At 36.1% G+C, this 23464-nt stretch overlaps 2 protein-coding genes across 2 annotated transcripts; both read left to right on the forward strand.

Annotated features, from left to right (window-relative positions):
* Positions 1-3779: 3779 nt before the first annotated feature.
* LOC134245840 (uncharacterized) lies at positions 3780-5556 on the forward strand. Its single transcript, XM_062728094.1, has 3 exons — positions 3780-3806; positions 4121-4836; positions 4872-5556. The coding sequence occupies exons 1-3, from the start codon at positions 3780-3782 to the stop codon at positions 5554-5556; spliced, it is 1428 nt and encodes a 475-aa protein (XP_062584078.1).
* Positions 5557-5604: 48 nt separating this feature from the next.
* Positions 5605-6150, forward strand: LOC134245841 (uncharacterized). Its single transcript, XM_062728095.1, has one exon. The coding sequence runs from the start codon at positions 5605-5607 to the stop codon at positions 6148-6150; it is 546 nt and encodes a 181-aa protein (XP_062584079.1).
* The last annotated feature ends 17314 nt before the right edge of the window (positions 6151-23464 follow it).

Raw genomic sequence — 23464 nt, forward strand, 5'->3', positions numbered from 1 at the left:
TCAACAATAAATCAAATGAAGAAAAGCACCTTAGTTTTTCAATAAAAAGGCTTTACAGTAAGAAATCTAGGACTTCCAGTCAGATATGGCTACAGGAGGATCACCTAAACATATGGGTCATTCCGATACTCAGCAGGAGCTGAATTAGGATATGGAAGTCCCATCAAACCAGCAAGAGCTTGGAAACATGGAGACAAGACAACAAAGATCCCTGTCAGAGAAAGGAGCAGCATACTTTCAAGCACAGGTAGACCGTTTTTCAAACAGACTTACAAAAGTTGGAAGACATTTAGATAGTCTGCTCGGTGAATCAGTGCAAGAAGAAACAGACACAAACTCATTGACAGAACGTGTAGCAGACATATACCACACCTACAAGAACATGAGTTCCGAGTTATTATACTTTCTCGTAAGATATAACACTGAGGATAGTGCTCGTGAACAGGCGTCACTGGCTTTACTTAAAGCCACCTATTCAGAACGTGTTGAACAGTTCTACAGAAAAGTGAACAATAGACAAGTGAACAATAAAGATGTTGTTAAAGAGACAAAAGTAAACTCCAGCAGCTTTAAGTCTGCAAGAAGCTCCAGCTACTCATCAAGTGCTGCATCACTTCTAGGCAAGCAGCGAGCAAAAAGAGAAGCTGCCAGAGTAAAACTAAAGTCTGCTGAACAGGAAGCAAAGATGAGTCAAGAAGAGGCACTACTAAAGGCCAAAATGGACGTTCTTTCAGCTGCAGTAGCTGACGCAGAGTACCTGGGAATGAAAGAGGAATTCAGAATGTGGGATGAAGATGAAATTACTTCTGTGAGCAATGAATCAGATAATAGTGAAATTCTTAATAAATACTTAAGTGATCAGCAAATAACAGATAGTGTACCAGTTGTTCATACGAGCGTACCAGTTTTTCATACAAGTCTGGAGAATTGTTCTCCTCCAACAGTTACTGGCACTCCTGCACTCCTGCAGTGTAGTCCAACAAGGCCAATCCATGAGGACCAAGTCATTACGTCTACAACGACCGATCATGTCAATCCGATACAGCTTCGACCTGCCTTACTCAATGACTTTGCGAATTACATTAATAAGAAAGACTTGCTGCGTTGGTCTTTAGTAACCTTTGATGATCGTCCAGAGACTTATCAGTCGTGGTAGGATAGCTTTGACGTACTTACAAAAGAACTGAACGCCAATCCGAGAGTAGAGCTGAACTTACTGATTCGATATCTAGGACCCGAGTCCAAGAAACATGCAGTGAGCATACGGACCGGCAATATCAACAACCCACAGAAAGCTTTGGAGAAGCTGTGGAGTCGCCTGGATGACAGATATGGAAGCCCGGTACTACTTGAAACTTCGTTGAAGTCGAGATTGTTGGATTTCCCCAAACTGACTGTGAAAGACAAAAAAAGCTTTTTGAATTAGCAGATCTACTAAGTGAAGTGCAACTACGAATGGAGGACCCTGTGTTAAATCGTTCCCTGTTCTACTTGGATTCACCCACAGGCATGCGCCCAATTGTCGCAAAGCTTCCAATCAGCTTGCAGGAAAAATGAACGACACGTGCAACAAGTTATAATTCACAACATGGAGTCACATATCCACCCTTTACTTACCTGGTCCAGTTTGTGACGGAAATGAGTAAGACCCGTAATAATCCCAGCTTTGATTACTTAAGCACGAGTGAACCGGCAGCTAACTCCACAAGTCGCTCTAACTTTTGTACTGAGTCACGACGTAAAGACACCTACCGCAAGAATGATGTTCAGGTGAAGAAAACAACTGTGAAAACAACAGAAGAAGATCATAGTGCCACCTAAGAAAACAACTGTGTTTTACATGTGAACAGACATACACTTATTAATCAGTGTAAGACTTTCCAGAGATTGACTCTAAGTGAAAGAAAGAAACTGCTGAAGGATTACAACTTCTGCTTTAAATGTTGTGATTCTACAGGACATGGTTATACAAGTTGTAGTGCACTTGTGAAATGTGACATTTGCGGAAACAAGAATCGTCCTATTGCTCTACACATTGATATGTCTACCAAGCTAGATGCTGCATGGAGGTCACATCATGGCGGGGAGACATCCAACAAGTCATCTGACCTTTCACCCAGGTCACATCATGGCGGGGAGACACCCAACAAGTCATCCGACCTTTCACCCAGGTCACATTATGACGTGGAGGGTTCAAAGATGAGTTCACTCTGTACAGAGCTCTGTGGTAAAAACTTCACAGGTAGATCTTGCTCCAAGACTCTCTTAGTTAAAGTCTACCCAATGGACTACCCGGAACGATCCTTCAATGTATACGCCTTGATAGATGACCAGAGTATTCATACACTAGCGAGGCCGGAATTGTTTGATGCTTTGGACATTCCGATGTCTTCAGTTACTACGTATTCACTGAAATCCTGTGCTGGTACCTTTAAACGAAGTGGCAGATAGGCTCTTGGACTTATGGTGGAGTCAAACGACGGTTCCTGTAGATTACAGCTTCCGTTGGTTACAGAATGTGAGCAGATTCCAGAGGAAAAGAGTGAAATAGCAACACCAGATATAGTTCAGTTTCATTCACACCTGAGTGGGGTAGAGATTCCTCCTCTGGATTCAAAGGTCCAAATTCTATTGTTGATTGGAAGGGACCTGCCAGAGGCACATCACATAGAAGATCAACGTACAGGACCACGAGGTACCCCTTTCGCGCAGAGGCTCGCTCTTGGTTGGGTCCTCATAGGAAACGTCTGTATTGGAAATGTCCATCCACCAGCATATGTGAACGTTATGAAAACTACAGTGAAACAGAGTGAACGCTTTAATGTATTTGACAATTGTGAATACAATATAACCCTAAATAGCTGTATAGACAATGACCCCATGTTCAAACGTCAACCCAATGACAACGAATTAGGACAGTCCATAGAGGACACCCAATTCCTTGAGTTAATGGACAAAACCTTCACTAAGAATTCAACAGGAAATTGGATAGCCCCATTACCATTTCGGGAGACCCGAGAAAAACTACCAAACAATCGATCTGTGGCACTGAAACGAGCACCGATGCTACAAGGGAGTCTGCAACGAAATCCAACTAAACGAGAACACTTTGTAAGCTTTATGCAAGGGATTTTTGATTCAGGACATCCTGAAGTCGCTTCTCCTATTCAACCTGGGCAGGAATGTTGGTACTTGCCTATATTTGGGGTGTACCATCCCAAGAAAAAGGATAAAATACGAGTTGTATTTGACTCTTCCTGCAAACATGAGGGCATTTCCCTGAATGACGTGTTAATGCAAGGACCAGACATGATGAATCGTCTGGATAGAGTGCTCATGAGATTCAGAAAGGAGCCGGTTGCTGTGATTGCAGACATTCAGCAGATGTTTTTCTGTTTTCACGTTGCAGAACCTCACAGAGACTTTCTTCGTTTCTTTTGGCATCGAAATAACGATCCAAAACAGGAATTACTGGAGTACGGAATGTGTGTCCACTTTTTCGGCAACCGACCTTCTCCGGCGGTTGCCACATATGGACTTAGACGTTGTGTAACTACTGACTGTAAGGAAGATGTGAAGCAGTTTGTACGTTGACGATGGATTGGCGTCATTTCCTAGTGTTAGTGAAGCAGTTAATGTTCTGAAGCGAACTCAGAAATCTCTCCTGGAAGCTGGAAATTTGAAATTACACAAGATCGCATCGAATAGCGAAGAAGTGATGCTAAAATTTCCGTCTGCCGGTCTTGCAAAATCCATGTAACAGCTTGACCTGGATCGAGATGACTTACCTGTACACCACAGTTTGGGTTTGTGTTGGAACCTAGTTACAGATACCTTTACATACACAGCCTCAGAAGAGCAGAAGCCTTTAACCAAAAGAGGACTGCTGTCTACTGTAAATGGGTTATTTGATCCCCTTGGTTTCATTGCGCCCATAATCTTATATGGCAAACTTATCATGCGAGAAGCATTTACTGGGATTGAGAGTTGGGACGATCCCTTACCTACAGCGACTATGAGTGCTTGGAAACTTTGGTTAGAACAATTGACGAGACTCGATGGTATTCACATTCCCCGGTGACTATTGTCTGTATCATACAGCAAGTGTGTTGACACAAAGTTACACATCTTTTGTGATGCATCTGAAAAAGCAGTAGCTGCATGTGCTTACCTGAGAGGTAGAACTGTGGATGAGATCTCCGTAGGATTTGTATTCGGCAAATGTAAAGTTGCACCAAGAAGTGGGCACAGGATTCCAAGACTGGAACTCTGTGCTGCCGTCCTAGTCGTGGAGCTTGGTGAGATGCTTTCAAAAGAACTTGACTTACCCTTAGAGGACATCATGTATTACTCTGACAGCAAAGTAGTGCTTGGGTATCTGTCAAATGAGCGCCGACGTTTTTATGTATATGTATGCAATCGTGTCTCCAGGATACGTAAGAGTTCTCCACACCAGTGGAATTATGTAACAACAGATGAAAACCCTGCTGATCAGGGAACTCGTGGACTTTTGCCAGAACAACTCGGTGATAGTTTGTGGTTAAAGGGACCAGGCTTCCTCAAAGTAAATACAAACAATTTCCAGAATGAGACATTTTCTTTGGTGAACCCAGATCAAGATAGTGAAGTACGACCAGAGATAGTGACCCTTAAAACTGTATCAGTATCAACCAAGCCAACTTTAGGAACATCACGTTTCAGTCGTTTTGGTAGTTGGTTGAGCCTTGTGAGGGCCATTACCTTCATCAAGAAATGCATCAGAGAGAAAGCAGGGAAAGTGGATGAAATATCTCGTCAAGAAACAGAGATGTTGATCATTAAAGAGGTTCAACAGCAGTATTATCAGAAAGAACTATGTGCATTACGTGCAGGAAAACCCTTCTACGAGACAGTACAATTCTGACTCTGTCGCCTTACCTTGATGACGGCTTGCTACGAGTTGGTGGACGAATCAAATTGTTGGATTCACCTGAAGGGGAGAAGACGCCCATCCTTATACCTGGCAAGAGCCATGTTGCCCGACTATTGGTTCATCATCATCATGAGAAAATCTACCACCAAGGGCATCATCTGACAGAAGGTGCTATACGAAGTGAGGGCCTATGGATCTCTGGAGGGAAACGCTTGGTGTCATCAATCATTCATCACTGCGTGACCTGCCGCAAGATGAGAGGGAAGCCATTATGTCAGAAAATGGCTGATCTTCCTAAAGTCCGCCTTACAAGGTCAGCACCCTTCACCTTTGTTGATGTGGATGTGATGCGGACTGTCATCACGAGACGAACAAGAGGGGGCAGTGCACACTCAAAACGTTGGGCGGTGTTGTTTACCTGTTTGTATAGCAGAGCCGTCCACATCGAAGTCGTTGAGGAGATGACCTCGTCTTCTTTCATCAACGCCTTAAGAAGGTTTGTTGCAGTTCGTGGTGCGGTCTCTGAATTCAGGTCCGATAGAGGGACAAACTTCGTGGGGGCTGCTACGGAGCTGCAGATGAATGTAGTGAACGTGGAAGACCACAGTCTGAAGACGTTTCTTGCGGACAAGAGGATTGTATAGAGTTTTAATCCTCCCCAAGCATCCCATTTTGGAGGCACATGGGAAAGGATGATAGGCATTGCCCGTCGCATACTTGAGGCAATGCTTATGGATGGGAAGCTGACTCATGAGGTTTTGACGACCTTTATGGCAGAGGTCATGGCTATAATGAATTCAAGGCCTCTGGTGCCTGTGTCTACAGATGTTGAAGCACCATTCGTTCTATCGCCACATATTCTACTGACACAGAAAACTCATGAAGTACCAAGTGAATTCCAGAATCTTGATGTCAAGGACATGTACCGAAGTCAGTGGAAAATGGTCCAGGTCATTGCTAACACTTTCTGGAAGCGATGGAAAACCGAGTTCCTTTTCACTCTACAACCTCGGCAGAAATGGCAAGATTCAACGGACAATCTTAAAGATGGGGATGTTGTTCTACTTCATGACAAAGAAAGTGCGCGCAATGACTGGCCAGTTGGTATCATACACCATGTATTTCCAAGTGAGTCGGACGGTCTGGTACGCAAAATCGAAGTACGTATCATCAAGGAAGGAAAGCCATGCCTCTTCATCAGGCCCGCTACGGAAGTGATTCCATTGATTACAGTGTAACCATGTAGTACATGAACTTGATTTACATGTAACGTTCTTTGTGTATACCATGTTTTGATGTTTTTGTTTAACATGTATTTTTTTTTTTACATACAAGTAGTATTTTTTGTGCTATCAGTGTCAATGTAGGGCAGAGTTTGTAAAGAGTGATAAATCAGACGGGGGGTGTAGTGTCACATGAATTTGAGTTGTTCCCTTTAGTTATCTTTCCGGATTGAATCCGTTATCTGTTTGTTTTTTACACACTATTTTCCGTTTGTGTATTGTGTACAGCACGGCGCCCGCATCAAATCAGCAAACCTATGTCATGTTTGGCTGTTTTAGTCCCGCATAGAGTAAGTTTTTCTTGTTCATTATATGTCTTAGTGATTTATTATAAACCTTGTGAAAGATGAAGATATATGCATTTGCAGTATGTGTAGAATTGTATAAAACTTTGTCTAAATGTAGAAACGGTAGCTAATGTCAAGGTTAGGGCGCACATGGTCTTTGCATGTCACGTATTCAGTCGAATAATTCATGTACGACAGATTATAAGTATTGTTAACCTCGAATTATCTTGTCAAAACATTAAATCTCATTACAAAATAAGTTTAGCAAGTTGTTTATTTACAAAATGTCATAAGAATCAAGTTTTATTAAGAGAGATATTTTTATTGAGTCATTTATAGAATGAAACACATAGTGATATGTAGTAGTCTGCCTGAGTTGCATTTTTGTGCTGTTTTACTTGTTTGTTTTTGTAACATTGTACTTATGACTGTGTTGTTTATTTTTCAGTTTCTTACTACGACATACATTTACTATTCAACAATAAATCAAATTAAGAAAAGCACCTTAGTTTTTCAATAAAAAGGCTTTATAGTACACTTACGTGCAAAACGCAAAAGGATATTGACCAAAAGGCCTCTTTGTGATAATTCACTGTCAAATTCCCGGATTTAAAACCCATTGTACACATTTGGGATTTTTATATGGAATGTCAACCCCCCTTAACACAATATCAAAGGTTTGGAAAAAGCTATGCAGTAGGTGTGGCAGCAGATGGTTCAATCTCCTATTCAGGGGTACATGATATCCAACAGTAAAGGATGTCTTGCAGTAATTAGAGCGAGTGGTGGTCTTACCCCAAAGAGATTATTTTGTGTGAATTTTCATTATGAGGGTACACCATTTCCTTAACACTTTGCTTAAAATTCTACTTAAGTTTCATGAAATTTACGCAATATCGAATTGAAATATGCATAAAATATGCATAATTGACCATAGATTAAAGAAATTATTTATATTATGCATTCGTTCTTTAAAACTTATAAAAATGTTAGGTGAACAGTTAGAAGTTTGGTTTAGTGTACACTTACTCCACTGTCGGGTATCCGCGCCGGTTGTGACATGCTTGGATGCGGTGAAAATGGCGACAAATGTACAAACGGTGAATACTGTGTACCTTTTCCAGGTCTATATTTTGGTAAATATTAATTTTTTTCTCAATTTTTTATTGAAATTTTATAGGTATTTGGTTAATTAAAATGATGTGTTTCAATTCTATTTATACATGTAGAGTTCATTTAATTAATTCGTCGATGCAATTTTTTATCGATGCACATGACATTGTTACCCCTTTAGCAAGTTTTAAGTCGTGATTGTTAAAATAATATCAAATATATTTAAAATCTGAAGCAGCCAAAAGAAAGAAAAATCATTTTTCAAATTAGATATTGAAAGTGTAATTTGTGTCGCATACAAGAAATGTATTTAAAAAACGTTTTATTTTACGTACCCGTAACAAATAGAGTACGGTTTGGATGATGGGAGTGTTCTGGTTTGGATGCAAATTCAACATCTATATGTTACGGTTTGGACAGTCTATATTTCTGAGTTTCAAATTTCTGAATCCTGTAGAGCTATGCGAACCAGTTTGCTTGTTTAATACGCCCTTACGTGGAGGAAATGGCGTTTATGATAACATATACGGTTATATTAGTATCAATTTATATAACTTTTTCACAGGCACATAGATGAAAGTTGAAAGAAGCCACCTTTCCCTTTTTCAAACATTGCTTTTACTGTAACAGTGGATTTCATGTAAAAATGTTCAATCCCTTTTCCTCAACATGACTTAAAGGTAAGTTTTCGATCACATCCCTTTTTTTTCTTTAAAAACGATACTACGTGCCTGATAGCATAAAATAAACGTAAGATGTGTTAAGTCAAATGAAAATAAAAAAAATCATATAATGTATATCCCGTCAACAGTGAGTTTCCAAAGAGTTACTCTACCCCCCCCCCCCTTCCTTCTCTAAACGACATTAATTTATATACACTGTATAGAGATTCAATGTAGTCTCGACTGTCTCAAACTGGATTAGAAACTGCAGCGTTATGATTTTATATATTTTAGTGTTTGACACTAAAATAATAAACCATATCGCCGTTTATCAGCAGCTAAAACTGGATGAACCTTGTCATTCTTGTCTTGCTGTCCAAAAAGAAAAAAAATCTCCAATACTACGTGTACGAATTCCTTAGTTTTTGTGCAATAAACTGCATACGTATTTTTTACTATATAAATTGCCCGTTGTGCAGATTATCCCGTTTCCAACTTTCGTTGGCGCACTGGTTAGAGCGTCTGCTCTAGAGTCGCGAAGTAAGGAGTCGATCCTTACGTCGCGGGTTCGAATCCAACTGTGGGAGAGAACGGTCCTTCGGACGAGACCGTATAAACCGAGGCCCCGTGTCGCAGTAGGTGTTGGCACGAAAAAGATCCCTCACTGCTCAATGAACCTAAGTGCTTAGTATATATAGGACATAGATCGTGCTCACAGCTGTATTGAGCGACTGATCGTGTAATGCCGGACCCCAATTTGTAGTGATTTTAAACTTGTAATAAGATTGCCACATTGATTGCATTTATATGTTATATTCTCCCTCACTATTTTTATTCAAATATAAAATAATCATATTCTAAGTATGAGAATAATAGGAAAAGAATTCTATATTACATATGCAATGAACCCGAGGGGGGGGGCTATCATTAAATAGGCATGCATTGAATATTGGGGCATTGTTTAACCCCCCCACCCCCCACCCCCCATTTTCAACAGGCAAATAATGAAAGAAGGGTAAGCAGTATATAGCGTTTAGAAAAAATGATAGAGAAAGAAATTCAATCATTATATCCCCCCCCCCTCAACACACACACGAAAAAGGATTTTAGAGTTTGGAAAAAATCAATTCTTCCTCCTTATTTTTTGCGTGTCATTTTTTACAGGACGGAATTTTTTTGTCTTTCAATTAGCGCCCCCCCCCCCCCCCAATTTTGTTTCCGACGCCAATATGTCAGGATTGGTACAAGTTATACACTTTTATTTTGCATTGTATTATATAATTATGATATTGATTAATTTTATTATAAATAATTAGTTCATGAACCAATATATTCAGAGAATAGTATATATTCGTTGTACATATAAACCGAATATGTCTGATTACGTAAATTTAAGAAAAACAGGAAACGGTATATTGACAAAGGGCTAAAAAGAAGGGGGGGGGGTCGGCTCCTTTCACCATTTTCCCTCAAATATAAATCATAATTATCTTCTTACTATGAAACTTGTTCATTGAAAGGCCTGTAACCCTACTCTCTTTTTTGCGGGGTTGCAACTACTTAAAGTCAAGTCATCCTTTCGAAGTATTTGTTTGTGACCCCCCCCCCTTTTTTTTTTTTTTTTTAACAAAACATGGTTTATTAATCCCCCCTTTGAAGAAGGGAGGGCATATTGCTTTGCTGCTGTCTGTCGGTCGGTCTGTCGGTCCATTTAGTTTCCGTTCATTTTCTTCATAACCGTTGCACATACTGAAATGAAATTTGGTATACAGGTATATCAGATGAATATCTAAGTCGAGTTTTGTTTTGGGTACGATCGCACCATAATTGACAGAGTTATGCCCCTTGGACTTAGAAAAATTCAAATTATATGCAGTTTCCGTTCATTTTCTTTGGAGAAGTTGACACATTGAAATGGAATTTAGTATACAGATTAGTCTTATGAATATCTAGGTCTAGTTCTGTTTTGGTTACGATCGCACCATAATTGACAGAGTTATGCCCCTTGGACTTAACAAAATTCTAATTATTTTCAGTTTTTCGCTCATTTTCTTTGGAGAAGTTGCAACTATTGAAATTGAATTTAGTATAAAGATTAGTCAGATAAATATCTAGGTCAAGTTCTGTTTTGGGTATGATCGAACCATAATTGACAGAGTTATACCCCTTGGACTTAGAAAAATTCCAATTTGTGGGGGAGGGGGGCATAAGTGTTTTACAAACATCTCTTGTTAAGTTTTGATATTTTACCATTTATTTTTTTGTTAAAGATGTTTCCAGGTAAGTTTTCAAACAATTTATCTGGAAACCCCGCCCCTTCCTTTAAAAGTGTTAAACTGACATATTATACCATGTAATGTTAAGTATAATTTTATATCAACGAATCTCATCAAAAACGTATCACAACTTCATCCAAACCGTACACAGTTTTGTAAACACTGTCATCCAAACATGTTACGTTGTTCTATAGCACGTCACCATCGGAACAGTTTCTTTGCATTAAATTCGTGGATTTATAGCAGAGCTACAGGATTAATAATTGCTTTTGAACACAGGCTGTCTTTTAGATGTAAAATTACACACTAGAGATTCCATTTAATAAGACTAAAACTTTTCGATGAATCGAAGCGGTTGAATGACTCCGCCATTTTCACTGCATCCAAACATGTCACAACCGGCGCGGATACCCGACAGTGTTACTCCGTATAACTGCTGATACTCCTCGCCAGGAAAACACGTTACAAAGCCGTGTTGCAACCACTATTGAAATAACGACCACTATTTAAATAATTATATCAATAGTGGTTGAGAGTGCATTTTAATAGCAAACGTAGTTAGTAACCACTATTGAAATACGACCACTATTGAAATAATTATATCAATAGTGGTTGAGAGTGCATTTCAATAACAAACGTAGTTAGTAACCAGTATTGAAATACGACAACTAATGAAATAATAGCAAACATAGTTAGTAACCACTATTGAAATACGACCACTATTGAAATAATTATTTCAATACTGGCTGAGAGTGCATTTCAATTACAAACATAGGTAATAACCACTATTGAAATACGACCACTATTGAAAAACGTAATTACTTCAATGGGGGGTGAGAGTGCATTTCAATATGATAACCATAGGTTTCAACCACTATTGAAATACGAACACTATTGAAAGAAAAGCTGCACCGCATAATTTTTTAATTTTTATCCAAAATTTCACAAAATTAGGATTTGGATTGAAAAATATATAGATTAATAATTAAAGTGTATAAATTAATAAGAATTGTTTTAGTTAGGCAAAATTTTGAACATCACAGAAGGTTTACAATTTTTTTGTATTCTAGAAATTTATAATTTTCATCATTTTCACATCCATATTTTGATTGAATCATCTGTCCTTAAATAAAGATTTAGATAGTTATTGAAATTATAATTTCAAAAGTGATTTAAATGATTATTTTGATAGTTGCTGATAATACTTCAAAACTAAAACCATAATTCAATCTATATTGAAATTTTTATTTCAAAAGTGAACATTATTTCAATAGTGGTTGCAACTTATGTTTATTATTGAAATGAATCTCACCCACTACTTGAATAATTATTTCAATAGTGGTCGTATTTCAATAGTGGTTGTTACCTATGTTTGTTATTGAAATACACTCTAAACCATTATTGATATAATTATTTCAATAGTGGTTGTATTTCAATAGTGGTTACTAACTATGTTTGCTATTGAAATGCACTCTCAACCACTATTGATATAATTATTTCAATAGTGGTCGTATTTCAATAGTGGTTATTATCACGTTTTCAATTGAAATACACTCTCAACCACTATTGATATAATTATTTCAATAGTGTTTGTATTTCAATAGTGGTTACTAACTATGTTTGCTATAGAAATGCACTCTCAACCACTATTGATATACTTATTTCAATAGTGGTCGTATTTCAATAGTGGTTACTAACTATGTTTGTAATTGATATAAACTCTCAACCACTATTGATATAATTATTTCAATAGTGGTTGCAACAAAGCCGCTTCTGACACTATGTTATGTTCTGGTTTCGTTCAGATAACAAGGACTACAAATGTGGGAGCCAGGCAATTGCATCATCTCGGGTCTTTCTGTCAGAGGTCGGAAAAACAACCTCGAATGTATTAACATCACCGCATGTTAAAAATTTATACATTTGCTGTGTATATAAATATAGGATATAAGGATTTTTGTGGTATATTTTACGTAATTACTAGTATATCTTTACATTCAATAAAGTTTTATGGAGAGGGCTTATATAGGCTATTCCTGCTGCCCAATCCATTTATGTATTTACATAATAAAATATGTTCAAATCAAATCATATTCAATAAAGTTAAACTCCATGTACATGCTACCAACATTTAATTCAAAGTTTGTGAAATAAAAAAGGGGGGGGGGTTGTAATGGCGTCTACCTAATACATTCGAGGTCGTTTTTCCCCTAGTCGGAAATGCCCGAGAAGCTGCGATTGCGAGCCAGGCTGTTTATTCCCATGACATCAAAGTTATATCTTGTTAAGTCGTAGATAGAATGTTTCCTAAATAATATGATATACATTTCCATAATACACATTATCCTTGCACACAAACCAGGTTCTATTCGAATAAATTGGCCAAAAATAATAGTTATTCCTTAAATAAGTTTTGACAGTGTAATTCGGAGATAAACTTACCACCATGTTCATGTTGTACTTATGTACCCAGTCTTTTGGGTAAAGCCAGCTCTGGTTGTCTTGATAGAGGCGAGATCCCACCACCTTAACCTCGTCATTATTGATGTACCAATAGGTGTCATACCAGTGAGGTCCTCCAGGGGGTTCTGCATACAGACATTTGAACACCGCCGCTACAGGTCTGTATTCAGTTGTGTTCATGGTAATGTATTCTAGCGAGGCTTTCACTGCAGGTCTTACGTTTGTTGGGGTGTATGCTAGAAATATCCAGGTTTATAATTTAAAATATATACATCTAAAATACCAATAAGTGTTGAATCTACCAACTAATATAATAACAAAGTCACGAATGGAAATTTATGTAAAACACTAAAAGTAAGCAACGACACGAACAAATAAATTGTCAAATTTTCGGGACGACCTGTCAATGAGGATAGAAAGTTTAAGTAATAAAACACAGGAACGGAAGAGAAAACAACATACACAACTATCAAACTGCCAAAGACGAAAAACTAGCAGTGTTTCATGTTTAATTTGAAGTTTATAACAAGTTGTAAAGACAGAAATCCGGGCCTCTATGGATAGACCGAACGTATTATACTGCGGTTCGATCGCATTGCAACTTGATACAATTCATACACAAGCTAAAGTCCATAAGATTCCAATCTCCCCAGTATATGCCAGTAAGATAATCCCTTTGACATTTTTTGTATCCTTTACAAGAGTAAATGTAGCGAAAGTGAATGTCATAACTTACATATACTACACAGTAACTACAGAATAGTCTAACAGTGGCACGAATTAGACGCAATTACACTTTATTTAACTTTGTAAAAAAGTTAACAACATTAAGAGTATTTACATAAAAGAATAAAATATTATTCCACATTTAGATATGATTATGCTGGGTCATTAAGGATTGATAACACAAACAAACTTTTTTTCTTCCAAATATTCAAATCTCCATGTATTTTAATATTTACACTATTAAAATTTCTGAATTACATTTCCATGCATTGTAAGAAATATTTGAAAAACTTCAGTGTACTTCTAATGTGTTTATGGTATGTATTTATAGATAAAATAATATTCATTTTCAAATGAATTGAAATATCATACATCTTTAAAATCAAAATAAAAAATACCACAAAAAGCGTAAGCGGGTTATGTATTTTTTTTTCTGCAATAGATGCGACTTTCATTCCCGTACTAACAACCAAAGAAAGGCATTTTATTGTTTATATTCATAGCTGTTTAAAAAATCATTTAAAATGGGATTCAAAAGATTAATTATTGTATTACTGAAGCATACACCTTAATACGTTTCATTGATGGAACAGCCACTGATCAAGAAATCTGTACAGGCGACATGCCGACTGTAGTTCATGCACTGATTAACGCAATGGGTTTTCTTAAGAAATAAAATATTCAGTGGGTGTAAATATATCCTTATCATCTGCATATGGAGTTAATGTATCTCAGTTGTTGGTATACACTAGAGCATATTCAACGTGCAAACACTTTCTAAATCGATGGATCGATGGAATATATTTGAAATATTAGTTACATGTAATGAAACAAGGATGCTTTTTGAAAGTCAACATTTACGTTTTCCATGTTCGACACAATGACCTTGTCACCTTGGTAGCAAATACACGCTATCACATATTATCAAAAGCTTATTCCCACAACCTTATTGATCAAAATCTTGTTTTAACGGATTAAAGTTGTTTTAACGAATATCATAATAGATATTTAGGGCTGAAATTTAAATATGACCATGTGTATAATTATTTCAATCGGATAAGGTGCCATACAGCTCTATACTACTGCGACGTCAAATTTGTCAATTCAGTGATGGAAAGACGAGAGATGAGACACTACAATTAACAAACAAATTTATTTAATTTTCAATTGGTTAAAAAGTTCCGATAATACGCGCAATAAGATGCATTAAGATGACAAATCATATATATTGTACAAGTGGATTTTCTCTCTTTGCCACATTTCCTTCACTGCCATCACTGTTAACACCTAGATTTATTTACAATGTTTACAGATCCTTTCTTGCTGACAGTTCAGACGAAAAGGTTTCATATTCAACTTTATAAGGGCGAATTCAGTAATCTGGCTTCAGAGAAACCAATTACATTGTAAAATCGCTTTCTTCTGTGTAACAATATCGTATACAACTGACTAGCTGTTGTCGCCTCCCGGTACACATATATCATGGTCATGAAAAAAAAACTATTTAACTAATTTGAATTTTTACCAAATATTTATTTTTTTTGATGAAAATGTTTTTTTTTACAATGCACTGCAGTGTATCCGCAATCAAACCCTGAAAATTATAAAAATGTGACCAAAAGAAACGTAATAGGTTTTTAATTTTCCGCTTGCCAAAACTTGGAAAGGTGCATAAGTCGGGTGCAACAGTTGATAGCGGATAAATAATCATATGCACATATGTATTATTTGAGCTTTAATCATATAGACCTCCAGGTATCAATATCTTTATTATAACTATAGAGCAAGTTCTCTAACCCCCAAGTGTACGACCAGTCTGTAGTCTCTGTGCTTCTTGGACATGTCTCAGCTTTAGAAAAGCAAAATACTAGTATATTCTGAATTTGATACCTCTTTCCTAATCTTGTATTTTTCCAGCTCTAGCAATTTTGCAGAGACATCATTTTTATCTCCCCGTTTTTGAAGATTCGGGGGTATATAGTTTTTGTGCGTTCGTCAGTCTGTCTCTCTATTGGTCTGTTTATCTGTTTGTCCGCGAAACATTCTTGCCCACAACTTTTGACTGGGTTTGATTACGACTTTCATATTTCACAGGTGTATTCCATGTTACAAGACCATTCTTTGGGTACCAACACATCACGTATCACATATCCGACTCTCTGTCATATCCAAATGAAACTCTAAAGGCGGTATTTTATTTCTTAAATATTGTAGGCTTTTGATTTTGATTAATAAATATTTGATCACAGGGACATAAAAAATTGTACACAAGGTATTTACCTACCATGACAAGGTGTAAAGCCGGTGTCTGATGTCTGTCCATCAGGGCACTTGGATTTCTCCCCTGAAAAAGTGTAGAAAAAGATTGATAACAACACTAACAAAATTAATTGATTTACTTAATTTTAAGTTATCCACCAAATATATTGGCTCTGTTATTTGTAATTAATTATTGTCCCCCACTTTCGCGAAAGCGAGGAGACATTAAATCTCATTCGTCTGTCCGTCAGTCTGTCAGTCTGTCCGTCTGTCAGTCCGTCACAAAAACTTTAACCTTGCCCATAACTTTTGATTTAGTGGAACTATGACTGTCATATTTCACATGTGTATTCCCTGTGATAAGACCTTTCTTTGGGTACCACCAAATTTGACCTTTTGTCCTTGACCTTGGAGTTTGATGACTTTTACACAAAAATTCCAAACTTTTACTTTGGCTATAACTTCTGAATGGTAGATAATAAGACTTTCATATTTCACATATATATGTTTTGAGACAAGACCTTTTATTGGATACCAACAACTTTGACCTTTAGACCTTGGCCTTGGAGATTTCCGTACTTATGAAAAAAACTTTAACCTTGACCATAACTTTTGAACGGTAAGGGCTAGGACTTTCATTCTATGTATATGTGATTCTTGTGAAAAGACCTTTCATTGGATACCAAGAACTTTGACCCTTTGACGTTGACCTTGGAATTTGGCCTACTTTTAAAAAACTTTTACCTTGGCCACAATTCTTGAACGGTAGATAAAGACTTTTATAATTCACATATGTATTCTTTGTGGCAGGACATTTCATTTGATATCAACAACCTTGACTTTTTGACCTTGACTTTGGAATTTTCTTGTACTTATGAAAAAATCTTAATTTACTTTGACCATTACTTTTGAATGGTAAGGGCTTTCATACTTCACACATGTAATCCTTGTGAGAAGACTTTTCATTGGATACAAAGAACTTTAACCCTTGACCTTGACCTTGGAATTCAGTGATGATTTCTAAATAAATGACATGATAGGGTGTTCATATTACACACAATATGTCACAAAAAATGACATCTCGCCCACAAAGACACCGAAAGCGGGGGACCACATTCCTTGAATTTACTTGTTTTCTTATAACATTTAACACTTCAAGTCATTTACTTTGAAATATCGAAGCCAAGCTAACAAAAATTGTCCCTTGATCCTTGAGACGTTATAGTTTTACATTTACATGTAAAAAAAAAACCCACAATAAAATTACTTTTACTCCGATTTAAACCAATTTGAAAAAGAAACGACTCATTGATTCCTTTTTTATGAAACAATCAGATTAAAAAATAAAATTAAATGAAAAATAACTTTAGCGTTTTATGGTAAAGTTATATAGTATTAAATACACAGTTTTGGAAACAAAAAGAGTCAGATATAATAATAGTAAATTTTGAAATAAAGCATGTAGATTAAGTGGTCATCTATACATAAAAAAAGATTTTATAGTTATAACTAACTTTTATTATTATAACTAAGATTTTATAGTTCAAAATAAAAAAGGCATTTCTCAAAGAATTGTAATTTAAACCAATGATTTCAATTATTAATTTATACTGTGCAATCCTAGAGTTCAATACCAAACTTTCAATCATTTACATATGCGTTACATTTACCTATACAATATCCTGCAGCAGCCTGTGGGGCAGGTAGTAAATAATAGACTCTGTAACCGCCACAACCCTTCACTCTTATTGATAGCACCCCTTCACACGGATTCCCTACTCCAACAATGCAGGCTGTTCTTGTTACTTCTCCATCCGAATCTAAAGGCATTGTTCCTTAACCAGAAAAAAAATATTACCTTAAAGATAAGCATGAGGTAAAATTTCTTTTATTTATCATCAATTTTTGCTCAAGTAAAGTTAAGAAAGCAAAACTTAAGAGGAGGCCCTCACCTCAGTAACCATGTTGTTCGTCACCATGTTTTCCCCTTTGTGATACTATTGTGGCCCCATCCCATGCCCGGGAGTCTTGATATGGACAATTTAAAATCTACACTGCCCCAGGATGCTTCCACATACGTTTCATTTTCTTACCCAGTGGTTCTTTAGAATAAGTGTTTTCTAGGATATCCGATCCTAAGCCAGTAAGGGTAATTCTTTAATTTATATTTTATTTCAAAATGTATTTAAAAAAGGCTTAAAATTTTAGAAAATGTATAATAAGTATGTTTACCCTGCAACTACCCCTTGCATTGACCTAATAAAGCTTCATGAGGAGTAAAGAAAGACACTTGATCGAATATTTACTGGAATTTGCTAATTATCTTTGTTTGTAAAGGGTGTTTGTGAAGTTTTATAGTCTATTATAGACATAGAGAACCAAAGGATATTTTCGATGTACATGTATGCCGTTCTTCAAATATTTCGAATTTTAAAACTACTAAATGGGTAGATCAATACTGAGCAAAGGTTCTGGAAGCAAAGCAATCTTTCTTAACGTATTACTTCCACATACCATTCATCCAAATTGGAAATACGGCTCCACAATGTCTTATCCTAGGTGCAGATGTCACCATATCATTTCCTGTATCGCTGACAAATCTGTACCATCCCTCTGTCAGGAAGTTGTCACTGATACTGTCATCTGTAGGTTGCAACACATAGCCACTAGATCGTCTATATTGATCCTTAAGTAGTGTGTATGACGAACAGGGATCTAAAGTTTAAAATCAAAACAGAAAAATAAACATTAATGAAAGGTACATGCGTCTGGTCTGTCTTGTTCATTAAATAGTTTGTCATTGACAGAATTCTTTACTGTCCTCAACCAATAATGTTAACAAGTACATTGTATCACAAATGTGCTCTATTTTGAATGCAATTAACAAAAACGATTTTCTACTTGGCCACATAAATTTGTAGTGAAAATATTTATGATAAGTCAAATGTCGTTCATTATTGTATGTTTTAGGAATATAGCTCCCTGTGTAAATCAGATTACTTTAGATTTCCTGTGATATTTGTTGGAGGGTGTCAATGTTTGTAATTTATATGTCTTGGATACGATTTAGAAAACGGACATATTACATATACCTCAATCTGACGTAGTCTACATTCGTTTTACTATAACTGGCTCACTCTACCCCAACTTCAATGTTCGTGACCCTCCGTTATACGTTGATCAAAACTTTTGCACAAAAGGTCCATATTCAAAACAGTAATTCGAACCACATTGCATTTTGTTTATCATGAAAAGAGAATTGATAAAAAAAAATTCCACCATTTTCAAAATTTGGCTGATTTGCTCAACTATAGTTTTTAACAGAAAAAATTCTATAAACTGTTTAAACCAAAGGGAAACAATGCACTATCTGTTTTGGCCCTACCCTGCAATCGGGAGTTATTATAAGAACAACTGTTATACTGCAATCCATAAACTGATGCCTCCAATACTGCCCCAGTTTATTGTTTTATTGATAGAATGAATAATATTTAACGTTCCTTTTCGAGACTTTTTCATTCGAAAGGGAACAGACCTTACCACATAACAATGAAAGGCTACAAATTTTGATCTTCATTCGGCACTCAGGGTCATTAATCCGAAAAACCCGCCACATTTTATTTCAAAGTGCCAAGACTATCTTGGCGAGGGAACAGTTGCTACATATCTTTTGTCTACTGATGTCAGCTGCAGCCGAAATTCGAACTCATAACCTTCCGATCACAGAGAAAGCGTTCTACCAACTAAGGTACTGGGAGGGCGATGCCGCCCAAGTACTTCTTGCATTACAATTTTCTATAGATTATATTTTAGATGCTCTCAAATTATAAAATTGTATGACTATTCCTAACTTTGTTGTTCTTCAAAAAAAGTAGTTTCTCAAAACATTCTCGTTTAAAATTTCGATAGCCTGATATATTACTTAGTACTCAATCATGATTTTAACAAATCTGATTCTTCTTTTATATGTTAGAAAATTAAGGCATAAAAGAAGTTACTGAGATTTTTGTAAAAAAAAAAATGTCATTAAAATTTCATTGATCCCTTATTATCTCCCATGAAATAAAGCATGATGATTTATTCGAGCAAATATCAAGTCCTTTCTCCAAGATCACGGATACATTGCGGTAAAAACAGGTAAAAAAATCTGCACAGTGGTTTTGGAGAAAAAGATTTAGTTGTGAAATGTTTATCATGATGGCAACGGAGACGGAGAAAAACGGATAATAAATATTTTTGATCTGAAAAGCTCATTTATGTATTGAGCTAAGGTTTTATAAAAGAAAGGATATTTTACATGTAAATTTCTCAATCTGGCATAAAAAAGATCGCCAAAAAAGGACATGAAGAAACTCCATTTAGAATCATCTTTTGGTGACCTTTAATTACCCAATCACCGTTCTCGATAGCTCAGTCGGTAGAGTGCTAACTCCATGACCTTCAATCCGCTCCAGGAGGTCATGAGTTCGAAACCGGCCGCGACTGACCTCAGTCGATAAACCAGAAGTCTTTGTCGAAAATGTAGCTCTACTGGTTTGTACTAAAAGCAAAGGAAGAGAAAAGTAGCAATTTAAAAGTATTTCACAAAAATTTCTATTTTTAGTAACCGTTCATAAAAAAGATGACAATCAGAATTATGCATCTTAGTTTAGTCTACTTGTGTGCCAAGACATATTGAAATCAAACCAAAGCAGAAGGAGATGTAGCATATTGAAAGTATTTCATTGAATATTTTATTTTTAGTACCCACGACAACACCGTTTAGCGAAATCAAAAAGCGATACACAGAATTATATATCTTAGTGTAGTCTACTTGTGTGCCAAGTTGTGCTGTAATCAGACAAAAACTGTAGGAGTAGCATTTTGAAAAAAAATGTTTAATTACAGACAGACGGACGGACGTCAGACGCATTGCATGTACTATCGCATAAGCTCTTCTGGTCTCTGGGGTAGCAATTGTTCCTTTGCCTTGCGCTCTGCACTTGAAGCGAAAGTTGAGGGTCCTTCGGATGAGACCTTAAAATCCGATGTTCATTGTCACGACAGGTTTTGACACAATAAAATCCTTCAATAGCCCCGAGTATCGAGTAAAAGCCAGTATTTGAAGCCCTTCACCGATTTATGATGACGTCTCTACATGTCTAAAATATTCTCAAATGGGACGTTGCAAAACACACAATCAATCAATTATCCCATCAAACGTTCGCTTCCAAGAATTTGATTAAATTGTTCACAGCAGGTCTGAAGTATGTGATTATTTTTATGCAAATACTTAGTATGCTCTTAGTGTTTCCCAAGTCTTACTTTGCTGTCACCGGAATCTTGTAGTTTTAAAATTAAGCACAAACGTTAAAGTTATTTATCATGTAGCTACAGACAATTTGCAATCATAATATATATGGGAAATTTTAAATAAGAATATAAAGTGAAGCTTATCCTCTTTCTTGATTTTAACATGATTAAATACGAGGGTTGATCCAAAAGTAATGTCACAACTTCGATAAAATTACTACTTGTCATCGTAAATTGACATATGACGGATATGCGCCGTCACACAGTTTCAAAAACTCTTCCCCATCGTTTCATTAAAATAATTGATATTCAAAAACACATCCACACAATTTACTTTCTTTAAGAATTATTGTCACTAATTGTACACTCTATCAGTAATTTAGTCTTTCATCAAAATCCTTGGAACAGTACCATAAGACAAACTTAAAAGTTTCTCATACATTGTATCACTCAAACCGAGTGACACGAATCTCTTTTTTTGACAACGTCGACGCCATTGAAAGTTTCCACCCGACCTCCTATCTTTCGGGCTTTTTGTCCTCAGCCGATCAGTTATTTACCCACGACCCGCCCAAAATGTTTGAAACCATCTATGAACAAGTCTCGTTTTCACATTATTTCCTCTGCGAGTCTGATTTACCATCGTAACTGTCTCTACTGGCGATTTCCCGATTTTATAAGAAAACGCATTAAAACTCAGTTCGGCGTGTTATTCCATTTCAACATTTCCTTTCTTCAATACATCAGATATAAACAACAATGTTTAAGATTAAAAAAAACAATGTCGCCATTTTATTTTTAAATAAAGACTAGAAATTGTCGTCAATTTTGTCATTTTTAAAATATTGGGCGATTAGACGCTTTTTTAAATGTTTTTTAATGTGTTTGTCTTTTTTATTCTAACAATATACACTTTAAAACGTGACGTTTAGTTTTGACGCGGCGACACCCTCTATGTTTAATGTTTTAAACTTCTATAAAATGAATTCAATTAAAAATTATTAAATGAAATTTTCAATTTTGATTATATTTCTTTTTCTGCATCTTTTGGTGCATTATATTTGACAACATGACGCCAATTATTAAAGATATGGACACAGTGACATTACTTTTGTATCAACCCTCATATTCATTCTTTGTCTTTCTTCGTTGTGCTTAGTATAACAAATAAGATAATTTTTGTTGCATTCACTTAAAGTGTGTATATTTACATATGAAGCACAAAGATGTACACACACAAAACATGAAAATATATTTTATTTTCATAACAACTGTTAAAGATAAAAATCTTAATAAAGTCCATTCCTTATAACACTTGAATGGACTTGGAAAAAGAATTTATTTTCAATTATGTTGTTTCACAAATCAATTAGATTCACTACGTAGTACAATGCACCGTGATGTCGTTATTTGCTTTTTATTATAAGAAAAACTATGCATTGTGATATCGTCATTAACCTCGGTTCAAGTCGGGTTTGCAGAAATTTACACCTGACTTGCTAACTAATCAAATCCCGAGTTACAAGGTAGAAAGGATATACTATTATGCAATAAACTTTGCACATGGTGTTTTCAATAGATATATGAATAAAATTTCATTCCTGTTGCTATTCTAACTGATAATAGCTCTGTTAAATTACATATTTATTTCCAATCTTTTTTCAACAAAGAATGTAAAGGTTACTTATATACGTTAAACATTGTTATCTCACCTTAGCCAAAGACTCAAGTGAGATTTTCTGATCACAATGTCACCCCTGCTAATGTTATTGTGATTTAAATTCAAGACACGTGGTTTAGGTTGATCTATTCAAAGGTTATAGGGTAGAACCGGTTTTATAAATAAAATTGGCAGTAAACATGATATTGCTATAGCCCGTTTCTTTTGAAAACATGTCCTGTAATAAATGTTTCCAGGCCTTCCTGAAAGACATTCATGATTTTCAACAGAAAAAGTGTGGCTAAAGGAGGGGGTGTTAAAATAACAATATATCTTATACTTTTCGGCGAAAATTAGAGCTCACTAGTGACTGATTCGCTGGTAAAAATGTGTATTATCATCTACACTGACAAATCTTTTGTTTGCCTTATATGGCTATTGTTATAAATGCGCACAGAGGATCTTATCACGGGCAACTGACCAATCGTTGAATGAATGGCAACTTTTACTCCAAAGACATGTTTACATTGT

Source organism: Saccostrea cucullata, unplaced genomic scaffold (genome assembly GCF_032062105.1).
Source record: "Saccostrea cucullata isolate Sc308-1 unplaced genomic scaffold, CSIRO_AGI_Scuc_v1 ctg555, whole genome shotgun sequence".
Taxonomy (NCBI): Eukaryota; Metazoa; Mollusca; class Bivalvia; order Ostreida; family Ostreidae; genus Saccostrea; species Saccostrea cuccullata.

Coding starts and splice junctions, on each gene's coding strand:
- LOC134245840 (XM_062728094.1), top strand. CDS start 3,780: ATGACTTACCTGTACACCACAGTTTGG. Junction 3,807..4,120: donor ACCTGTACACCACAGTTTGG/GTTTGTGTTGGA, acceptor GTTGACACAAAG/TTACACATCTTTTGTGATGC. Junction 4,837..4,871: donor ATTAAAGAGGTTCAACAGCA/GTATTATCAGAA, acceptor CATTACGTGCAG/GAAAACCCTTCTACGAGACA.
- LOC134245841 (XM_062728095.1), top strand. CDS start 5,605: ATGATAGGCATTGCCCGTCGCATACTTGAGGCAATGCTTATGGATGGG.